At 43.8% G+C, this 13,888-nt stretch overlaps 1 protein-coding gene across 1 annotated transcript; it reads right to left on the bottom strand.

The window, feature by feature from the left end:
• Positions 1-1,198: 1,198 nt before the first annotated feature.
• On the bottom strand, positions 1,199-3,880 carry METTL21A (methyltransferase 21A, HSPA lysine). Its single transcript, XM_054381481.1, has 3 exons — positions 3,734-3,880; positions 2,611-2,722; positions 1,199-1,659 (listed from the first exon to the last, which is right to left on the bottom strand). Exons 1-3 carry the CDS (start codon positions 3,878-3,880, stop codon positions 1,262-1,264), a joined length of 657 nt encoding a protein of 218 aa, XP_054237456.1. The 3' UTR covers positions 1,199-1,261.
• Positions 3,881-13,888: the final 10,008 nt, after the last annotated feature.

The following is a 13,888-nucleotide window of genomic DNA, read 5'->3' as shown; positions in this document are numbered from 1 at the left end:
GAAGACATGAATTCACTTAAAGCCTGAACCTAATGCGGTGCTTTGCAATTAAAGTTAAAAAAAAAAAAAGACAGTTTTACATCCACTTAGAAGCAGAGCCATCTTCTGTTAGCCCACTGTTTTCACCAGTTTCATTCTTCCACCACTAGAAACAGAAGGAAGTCTGCTACTGGTGTGAGGTGGATAGAGCATTTTTCATGTAGGATCTTGGGAGACAAACGTACTGAGGTGTTTTTTACAAACTCAAGGTATGAAACCAGTTACTTAGAATAGCATCTAACTACCATTGTGCACAGAAAGCACACTGAAATCTAGACAGTGCCCCAAGATTCCAAGTAATGCAAGAGTAAGTATTCCCTCAGCTACAAAGACTTTACAGCAGCATCTTCCTCTCCTGAAGAACAGCTCTCAGAGACAGCTACAAAGGCAGAAGGTAAAACATTATTTAACAGTATTTTTAAATTCAAGGACTGATTTGATATTTAAAGAACAGTTTGACAATGTTTTACATTCCCTAGTGGCACATGTATGTCTGTATCTGCTTTAAGGAGCCTTGATCTGTGTAAGGGAAAGTTATCTTATTAGAGACAACTGAAGAACCATGACTGCTTCAGTACTGCAGGCACAGCCTCCATGCTTGCAGGCCATGTAAAAACACCACTGATTTCTAAGTTGGTTTACTCTGCAATATTGATTCCTAACCCTCCCTAAGGATCTGGTTATTTCCCTATGCCTCTTAAATTCAGCAGTGACACCAACAGAACAACTTTATTGCAGCTGCCTTTGTTGGTTTTACCCTTTAAGTGGTCTCCTTTACCACAACTTTTGAGATGCAGAAGGCCTGAAGAGTTAAAGCATTTAGAGCTGAACTCTTACATTTTGTCTACTTTCATTCTTGAAGAGTTAATAAAAAACCCCACTCTAATCTATGTCTCAGTTTCCCACAGAAATTAAGTGTCGTTTGGTTTTAAACAACAGATCTTGTGATGCCTGGAAATTTCTGCAACTTAAATCAGTTGCAATAACTAGTTTTGATAAAATGTCAGTGAAAGGCCCTATGCAACTCAACTAAGAAATGAAGCAGAGGTTCAATATGCAGAACAGAAGTACAATCCTTGCTATATCAGACCAAGTGATCAGATAAGACCATCAGAACAAGAAGCCAATGGAATAACACAACTGCAATTACATGCTTAAGAACAAGTGTATTGAGTAGAAACAAGGGGAAGATTGAACAGTGGTTTACTAACAATGCATAGAGTCAAAAGTCATCCTTCCAACTACCCCTCTGTGCTTTGTAGATATGAACATCCTTACTGGCATCATAGTGGACCTCGTACACAGAGAAACGGCCACTCAGCATCTTCAAGAACTTGTGGTCCCGTTCATAGCGGATACGACAGGAAAGAAGAATCACAGTGTGCTCTGAGCACAGGTGCTCCAGTGTCTGAAGCAGGTCTGCAAAAGTTTCTTCCAGATAAACAATGTCTGCACCCAGGATGAAGTCAAATGCTCCTGGAGAGAAGTTACTTAGGTCTTTTCCCCAAGTGAGCTCTTTCACCACAGCTCTCGGACGTAGTTCTGAAGGTAAGTTAGCCTGTACATTTGACTCCAGGAACTCCAGTGCTGCTGCTCTGTCTGTGATGGTAACATGAGCACCTAAGCAGTACAGGAGTACATGTCCATAAATACAGCATTTGGAATACAGGCTCCTTAGTTCCTGTTAAACATTAACCACTCCCCCCAGCTGTCCAAGTAAACATAAACAAAAGAACGAAATAAGCAAAAAAACTCACTATCTACATACAGCCTACCCTTCATCAGTCACTGAAGAATATAAAGTGTACTCCATATGAAGATTAAATTTGGTCTGGAGCTTTTTCTTAGTGCATGAAAGTAGTTACTTTCTGTGTTTTCATAGGTGAGAACAGGGATTATTACAATCAAGCTGCTCCAATTCTCTATTTGTGTAGTAGGAGAGAGGTATCTTAGATAGGTTTCTTTCACAGGTCAGGCAGAAGCTTTGCCTGTGTAATTTTGCATTTTGTATTTTACCAAGCTGACATGTTTCCATCACTTTCAATAGACACCTTCCATAACCACAAGAGCTTTGAATTACAAAGTTAACCTGGGACAATAAGCGCAAAATTAACATACTACTCAGTCCCTGCTTCAGCCACAGCCAGATCACAGGCAGATCATTTCTCCAACCTTGCTTTCTCTGTCTACAAGATAGGCTAGCAAGGCTTATGCAAGCTAAGGCAGCAGTTTCTCCCTGTAGCTTTATCTATGCTGCACAGGAGAACAAGTGGAAGATGGCAAGCACAGCACTTGCACCCTGGGGGAGAACAGCTGCAGAACTGAAAGCTGCTGAGCTGAGTACCATGGTAACAGGTATCAGCCTTAACAGGGTCCCACCATAAAGTAAACTGTAGTGGCACCATCTCTGCAATAATCTGAAGTCCAACAAGAAAAGAAGATGACTCAGGCAGGAAATATCACAGTTCATGTATGTAGCCTTGGTGCTAACTTCTGTAACAGGGATGTAGATGTAAAAGTGCTAGTTTTACTACAGTTGTAAACTGATTTAAACAAAGAAAAAGCCCTTACCTAATAATGTGGCTACTATTCCCAGCAAACCAGTCCCAGCTCCCAGCTCAATCACAGATCGATCCTGGACCTCAATGCCTCCTATCTCCAGATAAGCACATAGGACAACAGCCTAAGCCAAGAGACAAAGGTGATTAATTAAGCACAGGGGTCATATCAGTCATACTGAACATAGATTTCTGATTTACACTGAGAAAGATGGTTATGAGAAGGATCAGGCACTTCAGATCTGTAGCAAGACTCTCTTCAGCTCTTCTCTGACTCCTGTGTGCACATGTCTTTTTTTTACAAGTTTTATGGAAGACTTTATTATAGAGGCAAAAAGAAAAAATAATCACAGAGGCTACAGAAACACTGCTTCATAAATCCTCAAACATAACAGGAGGCAGAAAGAACTGCATCTGGAAAGGAAAAGTTTTGGGGTGCCAAACATTGGTGAATGAACACAGTATTACAAAAGTCTGTAATACTATGGTATTTCAAAAGGTTGCATGTCATGGGCATGTCATCAGGAAGAACACAGGGAAAATAAAGCAGTAACACTTCTAGCTGGTGGTAACTAATGTGTTGTATTTTACAGAAATCTTCATGAGGAGTTCTCTCGAAGTTGATGTTGGGAAAAAAATAATGGCTCTGTGCACCAATTCATTTGAGGATTTTCCTAAAACGCTACAGCCATCTACCCTGCAGCTTTGGGCACAACACAAACCCCTCGGTTTTGGACACTTCTTATCCCCAAGATAGAATCTATCAGTCCTTGATGCTATAAGCAGCAGGATCTATGATGTGCTCTGAAAAACAAAACTTCGTGGGCCGCTGTTAAGAAATGGGTGAGAGTTGAGTAATCTGGAGTAATTCCTGTATTTGGCACTGGCTGTGCAGGGTTTAAGGTGGCCCTGTCTGTTTCCCTTACAGTCCTCCAAGAACTCCTGTGAGGGAAAAAAAAAATGTTAAAACCAGAGTTTAGCTTTTTGGGTTTTTAACAAAAATTTAAATCTTACAGGGGAAAAAAAGCCTTTCATTAACAACTCGTTGTTAAATTTTTTTTTTAGGTGATTCTGAGAGCTAGGGCAAGCGCTACAAGAACCCATCAAGTACAGAAACATGTGGTGTGAACACCTACCGCATCCCAGACCACCGCCGCCACCCCCAGCCGCCGCCAGTCCTGTCTGATGCGGATGGTGTGGCTGGCGAAGCGGTACGTGGCCGAAGGATTGTGCAGCTGCCGCGCTCCCCAGCCAGCTCCCTCCTCGTAGGGGACTAAAGCCATTCCACTGGCGGCCGATCGCCTCCTGCCGTGCGACGGGGTGCGGCGGGTGCAGGCTCGGCCGCCTCCCGATCACCTCTCCCGCGGCCTCAGCGGGCAGGAGCAGGAGCAGCCGCAGGACCCACCCCGGCCTGTCCAGGCCCGCTCCGCTCTGCGCCGCCGCCCGAGGCCGACGAGCCCGAGGCCGCCGCGGGGAAAGGCCCAGCTCTCCCCGGCGCCCGGGCCCGGCCCCTCGCCGCCTGACCGGTCCGCCCGCCCGCTACTCACGCGTCGCAGGCCCAGAGCTGCCGCGCAGCAGCCGGCCCGGCCCCCAGAGCCAGGGCTTGGGGCGGGTGCGGCCTCCCCGAGACAGCGGCGCACAGCAGCCTCTCCCGGCGAGCCGGGGAGGTGATCAAATCACGGGTAAAGAGGCCTGAGGATGCAGCTGAGAGCTCTCCAGAGCGTTTCTGCTCTGCAGTGGGGGTAGGCAAGGCAGAACGCACGCCATGGCTCTCCGCAGGGCCATGCCGGCGGCCCGGGGCTGGTGCCAGCCGCCACTGGCTTGGCCACAGGCAGCCGCTGGCTGGGTGCGAGCTGAGCCTGCGCCCGTCTCTGGGAGGTCCTCGAGGGATCCCGGAGGGAAAAAGCATCGCGCTCTTTCTGCAGGAGACTGAGGCCGGGGAGAAGCTTCAAGTATTTTCAGATCTACGTGCCATGCAAAAAGGTAGAAGGTGCGAAACAACTTGGGAGGCATTGCTTGCTGTCCCACCAGCCTCTTTGTGTTTCTGGCTTGTGCCTTTTGTTTCAGGAGTTTGGAAGTCAGTGCAAAGGAAAAGCATTTGCCCATGGCCTTATCCTCCATTGCCAGCATGGTGAACGTTGTAGAAGTGCTCAGCAGCAGCCTGGAAGCAGTACCTCAATAACTTAGTAACCACCGCAGAAACACAACACTTCTTGTGCATCTCCGTCAGAGCACTGACCAAGGCAGTATAGCCAAAATCGCTCACAGCTGGTGGTGTGGCGGTAATGCTTCTGTGGCATTGTTACTGCATGGGCTTCTCTTCACCTTTGGCTCTGTTTAATCTCATTTGGCAAAACAACATAATGCTCCTCTCCATTGTGTGTCTCCATCTCCAGTTACTTGAACTCGATCCAAAGGCAGCTAGCAAAGGCCACAGGGAATGCCAGGGAAGCATCCTGGTAGGCACTGCTGCAGGTACTCCACAAAAGGTGCAGGACCTCCAGTCATGCTTCTCAGATTCTGAGAGGGGCCAGGGCTTGTAGGGGCCACAGGTAGGGGAGCAAGGCAGGGGAGCAGCATGCCTTCCCTGCTCCCAAGTCCACTGTTTGTGTGGCTCAGCAGGTCCCAGTGTCACCACCCACAGAGCATGGCTGAAGGCTGGTGAGCATAAGCAGCTCCTGTAAGCATCCCCACTATTCCCACAGGAAGCAGTAAATCTGACTAGCAGATGAAAGTTAATGTGGTTACATCTAAAAGCTGTCAATTTCAACAGAGCCACTCAAGATTCATGAAAGCCTTTGTGGAGGAGTGTTACAGGCTGCACAGGGGGAGCAGGAACTAAAGCTTGTTTTTAGGGCTCTGATACTGTACAGGAATGAAAACCAGAATTTAACTTTCTCCAAACTGGTTCATACTTGTCATATGGCATTTCAGACTTCCCTTCATAAACATGCCAGAGCAGGTGTGATGAGTCAGTTTACTGTGGTTTTATGTGCTAATGTGTTGGTCCCTTGCCACTACTCCTGCTTTTGAGAGTGTGAAACTGCTTGTGCTATTATCTCAATTATTTTTTAAAAATTATTTATATAGGCAGTGTGGGAGAAGCAATGAGAGTGATTACACTTGAAATGAGGACTCTATTTGGATGAGTTTTTCAATCACTTACGTTGTGCCTAAACTACACCACCAGACAAATGGAGGGAAACTCCTGAATGGCACAAAGCTTTTGCCTGCACCTCCCACACCACATGCCAACCCTGAGATCTCCAGCCAAGATGTAGAGTGTGGCAGGCCCCAGTGCTCCAAACTGCCTCCTTCCCCTAATCCCCCCAGATCAGTTTTCTTCTCCTGCAGTATTTCATATGACCAAGGGTCTGGCTGAATAGTGAAAAAGGCTGTATGTGAAAATGTATACAATTGTTCCCAGAAAACATAGTGCAGAAAGTGCTTTTATCCCAAGAAAGTGTTTTGTATGTCAGATATCCCTGAATCTTTGGAGCCCAGCACATTCTCTACTGACCCTGCCCTGCTTCCCTTCATCCCTCCTAATGTTATTTTGATGATGACTTCTAAGATCACGTCAGAAATTACTTTCCAGATCATGACTGGATAGTGAAGCTATTCAAAGGGAAGCAAGTCCCACTAGAAGTTCAGTAAGACCACTGATTACATATATTCATTCTAAGCCTATACTTGCCTCCTTTTCCCCTTTTCACATCTATTTTCTAAGAAAATACAGTACCTGGGTATTACAGTGGCAGAAAAAGAAACTTGACTTCTTCTAACCCTTCCTGACTTATGGCTGAAATAGTTCCCATGAACTGAAATGTTTTTTCTCCACTAGCACAAAAATAAAGTTGCAAGAACTACTTAACAGAGCAGGCATAATATAGTCCAATTATAAGTAAATCCTGAGATGCAGCTAAGCTGTGTAGGGTACATAAGGAAAAGTAGTTAGGACAATGGTCCTTGTAAAACTTAGAAGATGAAAAAAATCATGTAGATGAGACAGAAATTAATAGAAATTATTTTGAAGCTATACTAACATACTTCCCTTCCTGAAATCTTCTCTTTCCTGCTTAGTATTTAAAATCCTTTCTTAGAAATCAATGTGATAGTTCTACAGACACTGCATGTACCACATGGCTGCACATGGATTTTGCAGACATCCACAATGTGGGGAAAATACTATATCCCTCACAAAGTCTCTGGTTACCAAGGCAAAGGCAGGTATAAATAGAAACAATCTGAATTTTGCTTTTTAAAACTCTATCTGGAAACCTGTGTTGCTGATAACCCTCTGACAGCAACACCTTATTCCAAATGGTTCTGTTCTACATTTGTCTAGAAATTTCTGGTCATACACTTTTAATCCTTTCCTCTAAATAAAGAGCAGCTACTTTGGGTTGTCATTCCACTGAAGTATGAAACCTGTCTTTGAAATAAAGTTTGGGCAAATATCTGGTTTGCTAAGAGCAAAACCAAAACCAAACATGAACTAACACAAAACTTGGAGGAAATCCCAGAAAATAGAGCAGTTTTTCTCCCTAAGTATCACCATAAATGGCCATTAAAATGAGTATCAGTGAAATGATGTAACAATTTTTGCGATTTCATCTTCACCAGTAGCTTCCAGATTCTCCACACTGGTGAGATAGATGAGGTGGTGAATCACTTGCTGTTAAATACAATGGAATAAACCAGAAATTCATTTGGCTGATGACAGCTTGCAGTTGCAGAATCAAGACAGCCTCGGCTCGAACTGATCTGGATCATCCCTGAAACCAGTGGGGTGAATTAAAAAGACGTTTCTGCAGAAACTGCTGGGTTATTACTAGATGTTACAACTTGCCATTTCAGCAAGATCCTTCCAAAACAATGTTAAATATTGTAGTAAATATATGGTCTGATCTAGCATGTAATTTCCTTCACACTCGAAGTTACATTAAACAATGGAAGCAGTGATCAAAAATATGAAAATGTATAATTTCCTAAGTGCTTGAGCTGAAATGCAGGAAGTTTCTAGAGCCTCTGACAAGGGAACAGTTCCCATCAGTAACATCACATTCATGCCTTCTGCCTCTCATCTTGATAAACTGTCACACATAATCACCACATTTATTAAAATGTCTTGTTACAGAAAGATCACTTAGCTTTTAGTGGAATTATGTGTCTGATCTCTCAAAGGCCTTACAGGTCTGAAGGCCAGCATTATTCTGAACTTTTAATTAAGGAACAAAAAACAAAATGAGTAAGCTCTTCTTCACAACCACTGCAGCTGCAGCTGCACTTCATTTGCTGGAAACCTCCTCCACTTTCCACTGCACTTTCAGATGTTCACAGACCTATTGCCTTACCTATGTCTTCAGCATCTTGTGACAGGACTGGAGTGCGACAGGTGAGCAGGCATCGGACTGCACCGGGAAGGGCTGCTCTGGCAGTGCTCCTCTGAGCTTGGGGCTGCGATTTCCCTCCTCCACCAGCAGCTTCTGTACTTCTTGCAGCTGGGTGATAGTTGAAGGCTAGGGTAGCATTCTGTCATGTGTCTGTCTTGGGGCAGTGGGGGGGGAAATGCTGTGAACTCCATCTTTTTATGGAGTCTGAATATGGCTCTGGAAGCTTAATGTTTGGTGGACAAAATTCTGATGTGTGGTGTTATATAACTGGAGAGGAAATTAGAGTGTAAGCAATGCACTGTATTAATTTAAAAACTAGTTCACTAGTTAACAACTAAAACAATTTAAAAGCAATTATATAGACAGACTGCAGCTATAGCATTCATATAGATGCAAGAGCATCTGCCTCAGTACAAAGATTGCCTTTTAAAACCAAGCAGAATTCAAGTTTATGAAAAAGGTGGTGGTGGTGGTGTGAGGGTAGTGTTATTTGTAATGGTATGGGCAGTGTTTCTCTTCTCCACTCCTTGAAAGACAATGGAGAAGAAGAATGAGTCACATCCAAGCAGCTGCCAGGTATCTTAATAGGAAGTGCTCCTCGGAGCCTCCTTCCAGGCTTCAGTGGCCCAGGGTTGGAATTAAATCTTTAGAAGTTTGCCCTAAATAAACTTAATGCAGGGTTCACACATGCAATTTAACTTTTCTGATTGAAGTCATACATCCGTATTAATGTTTGTGTTAAAATACTGGAAAGCATTTTCCATCTCCTCATAGGAAATTTGTATCCATGAGCTGCAGTACCATCTATTTCAAACACTTACTACATGAGAATAGCAGTTCTCGAAGGCCTCTACCCAAAAGCACACCAAGTACAACTTTGCAGGCCTTCCATCTTGCCTTCAGCACATCTGAAATTCTCAGGTATTAAGTCTCCATTAATTCTAATTAAGCCTTTGATAACTGTGAAGTGAGTTTTCTTTTACCTTAAGACAAAATGGATCAGAAGAGAAGCTAAGGTAAAGAAATGTTAACTCCCATATGTCTGTGCTGTTAGTATCCTAGGAGTGATCCAGATGCTTGCATGCTAGTCAAGAAGCCTCTGCAGTGCCTGTAATGGTATCTTATACTGCTGCAGAAGCAAAAGGACAGATTTAATCAATGATACCAGTGCTGCAGTCTGTCCTTATGAGACACAAGCTCCCAACGCTGCTCTGCATGTATTTACTGGTAGCCAAGGGTAATACAGAAGATTTTAAAGTGTGAAAAATTTTGGGCTATTAAAAATCCAGTTTGTGTGTTCAGAATAACCTCACGGGTTATTTTTTCTTTTTTAAAAAAAAAAAGTGGAATTTTCTGTTTCCCTAACTACTGTTCTGCTTCAGGCTTTTTCCCTTAAATGGCCATAGTCTTGTGTTACTTGTCAGCTTTAAAGACAATCACGCGTGCAATATTTTTGTCCTGTCAGCTGGTAGTGGATTTCAAAACAGGATGCCTATTTTTTCCCCCCATTATTCACAACAGTGAGACACAGAAGTCTAAGCTTTTGTTTTCAGATGGTTCTACAGGTTCAACCTGGTGATTCATTCTTCCGGTAGCTACATTTCCAGGAAAAGACAAAGTCCTGGCTCTTCTCCAAGTTATCCACAGACTGCTTGAAAATAAGATCAGAAAGCACTCCCCCTGCAGCTGGAACACTTTCTAAGAAGAGAGAAATTGAACAAATGCATCCTAGAACTGGTGTTACCATCCTGCAGATAGGCAAGGAGGCACATGGCCTTGGAGAGGCATGTGCAGTACTAAGTCAGGGTAAAGATAATAGTAGAATTTACAGGATTTGAGATTTTTGGCCCTGTGAAATGCAACTGAGCATTTGCAAGTAGCCATTCTCCATTTCTGGGATGATGGTCACTGTGAAGCTGGGTGGCTTACAGAAAATCCTATAATTTCATTTCAAGCATTTTAGAAGACTTCCAGGTTCTTGTTGCAATTGCTGTGGGTATGAACATACCCATGGATTTGGGAATTTTTCAAGAGTCATTATTTAGATAGAAGCTGGTAACTATGGTTTCAGATGTCTCCTCTTAGGGATACTGCTGTTCACAGATAAAGAGAAGCCTGGTTTTGCATCAGGAAGCAAGGGACTAGAGGGTTCTTTGGTTATGAACACAAGCATAAAGCTTTTAGAGTGGAGGTTAAGTAAAAACATGCACAAATCTACCTGCAAGTAACCATTGCAAGAAATGTAAAAACTTGTCTGAGAAGTGGAGTTCCTTTGAACACAAGCAGACAGCAGCTCACATGGGCCAAACAGAGAGATAGAATTACTTTCCTCTGTGAGCCCACAAGCCAAAAAACAGCTGGCAGCACTAATATTAGTCTTGTCAAGCCTGGAAATCTTCATTTATTATGCACCTTGCAAATAATTATACATATAGTTAAGCTTCTAGCTTAGAAGCTGCATTCAGTAGTTGGAAAGATACGTTCCTCGGTAGCATAGATCTTCTGACCTTATTATCCTCACATCAGGAATGAATCTGGTCCTTTGTTCAGAATCCTCTGTTCAGAATAAATCATAGGTCTTTTTCATATCCACAGCTCTGGAATATCAGTTGCTTCTCCTTCAGCTGTCATCACAATCTGACTTAGATTTTGCTTCAGGATCTCCCCTGGCCTTTGTTTTAAAGGCTGTGTGGAGTTCTGGCAATTACAGCAAGTTCCCCAGAGGGTTTATATTAGGATTAATTTCCCACATTTTTGAAAGTTGCTTTCCCTTTTGTGTGAAAGCAAACGTACTCTCTCCCCACCAGGCATTATTTGAAAGCTAAACATGAGCCATCACATGGAGGAGAAATGAAGGCCTGTATAACAAACTTGTTCTCTTTACCGAATAGTGACATTGTCAAATTTATAAAGTGCCCTCCACACTGGCACTAACGCTTGCGGGAATCCATTTGGCAGCTGGTACCCTTGTGCTATTACTTTCTAGGTTACATTTAGGTCACATTTTCTTTGTGAACACAAATGGAAGAATTACTTTTTACAAGAGCAAGGTTCAGAGTGAAAAAAAAGAAGGCAAACCTACGACACCACAAGAAGTCAAAAGCCACTCTGCTCCTCTCTGTTCCTGGAAGGCACAGTGCTTTTGAGAAACAGTGAACAGATCTAGGAACCCTACTGAAGTTACTCAAGGTGCATCTTGCCCTTGGCAGCTGTAGGGCATGCGTCCCTGCCCTGACAATATCTGTTCATGTTCTGAATGCTGCACATTCCAAGTCTACCCACCACAGCTCAGCAGGGCTGCACTTAACAAGAAAACCTGCTGTAACCCACTTGCCAAGAAACATTTGCCTTCAGATTCAGGCACTACTACCAGGTACAAGAGGGGAAGATCTCCCTAAACCCAGCCTGGCACAGTGCATAGTCACTGGCTGCAGTGCAGTGGCAGCTCCTGCTGCATCACCCTACTCTGTACTCGGAGCCCAGACAGCATGCCAACTTTCAGAACACTGATAGCTGGTCTTTTTTTTTCCTAGTGAGTGACTGAAACTAGGTGTGGAACTGAAAGAAGACAGACTTACAAAACCCAGAATGGCTTCATTTGAGGATTACACCTAAAATCCAGGACTTCGATCTGTGTCATCCTTGCCCAAGTTACCCTGGTTAAATGCAGCAGTGTTCAAATGAAACTAGATGTAATCTCAAAGAGGTAAATTGAGATAGAATGCTCAGTGCTAATCCAAACTACAAATACAGCATGCATTTAAAGCTGAGTGATAAACTGTTTTCTTGTCTTATAAAAAAAAAAGCTCTCAACATTTTAGTGTTTGCCCAGTGCAGTGGATGACACAAATTCTTTCTCATTTATTTGCATTTTTTCTGCAAACAGGCAGGTTCACACCTTGTTCAGAACAGAACATATATCATGACCAGGCTTCTTCCAAAATATCTGCTTTTGGCTTTAAGTGAGCAAGAAAATACTCCCATGGATCCCATTTCCATCAACTTCCAAGTCTCTCTTTCATGGTAATTTTCACCTTAAAGCTGGAGTGCCCTTCCCAAGTGAGGTGCAGGAACAGCACGCTGCCATCAGTGGGACTGGTGCTTGCCAGTGTTACCATCAGCTCCTCCCCAGGAATAGCAGTGATTGCTCCCCATTACCTGGAACATTGTGATTGCTACTGCGCAGTAGGACTTACTAATCTTTATGGGGCAGCTCTGTAATCAGGAGAGCTCAATAAAACTGACCCATCCTCCTGCACTGTCATCTACATTGACAACTGCCCTGTCCTGACTGCAGCCCTGATGAACCATGACAGCCCTGAAACCAGATAAGGATTGAATGCTGCAAGTAATGTGAAATGCTTCTAGCATTTCTGGAAAAACAGTTCAGTCAAATGGGTTATGTGTAAGCATGGTATTTAGTGTCTGTAAATGTGGGGAGGTTGCTGCCCACTGGGTGCCTGCTCAGAGACTCTCATGGCACAGACCGTTCTTCCCATAGCAGTAGGAAAAGAGGTTTCATCTCAATGGCTGGTAGTAAGCTATTTTCAACTTATGCATTTGTTATCTGCCATCCAAAATGTGGAACTAGGTGTGTGCTGCCTGTCGTACATCAAAGTAACTGATTTCCTTATAATGGAAACTGCATGATAATTCACTGGGGTAAATCAAGCAAAACAGTAGAAAGAAGAGATGGAAAATAGGAAGAGAACCAGGACTGATAATAAATCATGGTAGGTGATTTTCAGTATATTGCTATAGCAGTAAGTCAATAGAGTGCTAAGCTGCATAAATAAAAGATAATGTGTTTCATCTCTGCAGGGTGTTGCTCAGGCTATACCTATTAGCAGGATCGCCTAGTCTGCAGAAAATACACAGAGCAACAGATTTTGTCATATTACCCTGATAAATCAGACCTGTATTAAGATTTTAAGAGTTACTTCGCCAAACATGGAGGAGAAAATTATTATTCTTCATTACTGCAGCTACAGGAAAACATGCACAGGTATGCAAAAATACTCTTTACTGGCATGCTAAGATACATGGAAGTAGAAGCTTAAATTCTCCTGGAATGCTGGGGAGGTGGGATAGTTTGCTGTTTCTATGATTTCCAGGGATTAAAGTCAGCTTCCTCTTGTTTAAAACCTACATGAATAAGGCTATGCAGGGAAACAGACTACTGATTGCTTTCCTCCCTCTGCCTGGTTGTATAAATCCTGATGCTCTACAACAGTGCTAGTGCAAGCGAAAAGCAGCCATCCTCTCCTTTCCTGTGCAGCATTACACGCCAAAACCAAGTATGACACCACTGGGAAACTTCAGCCTCTGGGAGGCAGAGGAACCAAAACCTTGATGCCCAAATAGCAGTAAGACACATCACATGCTTCAACCCACTCAGAGTTCCCAACATTTTGAATCTGTAGGGACAAGTACATGGGGTTTTGGCAGCTGCCCTCAATGGCTGGGTCCAAGGTGCTCAGCTGAGCCATTCTCGTTCACTTCTTTACCGTTGGTCAAAGATTTTCCAGTGCCCCAAACTGAAGCTTTGGCAAAGGGCTCCCTGAGGCTGCTCTGAAGCCCAAACTTAGCTGAAGTCCAGCTTGCTTCTGGGATCCCACAAGGTACTTGCTGCAGTTGTACCCCACTCCACTCAAGCCAGGCAGCCCTATCACATGCACTGGCATGGCTGCAAGGAACAGGATGGACGTAGTTTAAGAAGCAGCCACTTGGCACCATGGCTGCCTGTCTGAGATGTGCGGGTCTGCCTGTGGCTCCTACAACCGCCCTAGCAGGACAGGGCCCGCAGTGCAGCAGGAGCACAGCTTCCTCATCTGCTCTTGTTGCTTTCGAAAATAGAGTCAGCCAGGTATAAACAAGTCAGAGTACTGCTTTTCT

The sequence above is a fragment of the Indicator indicator genome, chromosome 5 (assembly GCF_027791375.1).
Source record: "Indicator indicator isolate 239-I01 chromosome 5, UM_Iind_1.1, whole genome shotgun sequence".
Lineage (NCBI taxonomy): Eukaryota > Metazoa > Chordata > Aves > Piciformes > Indicatoridae > Indicator > Indicator indicator.
This window is presented reverse-complemented; position numbering and strand designations above follow the sequence as displayed.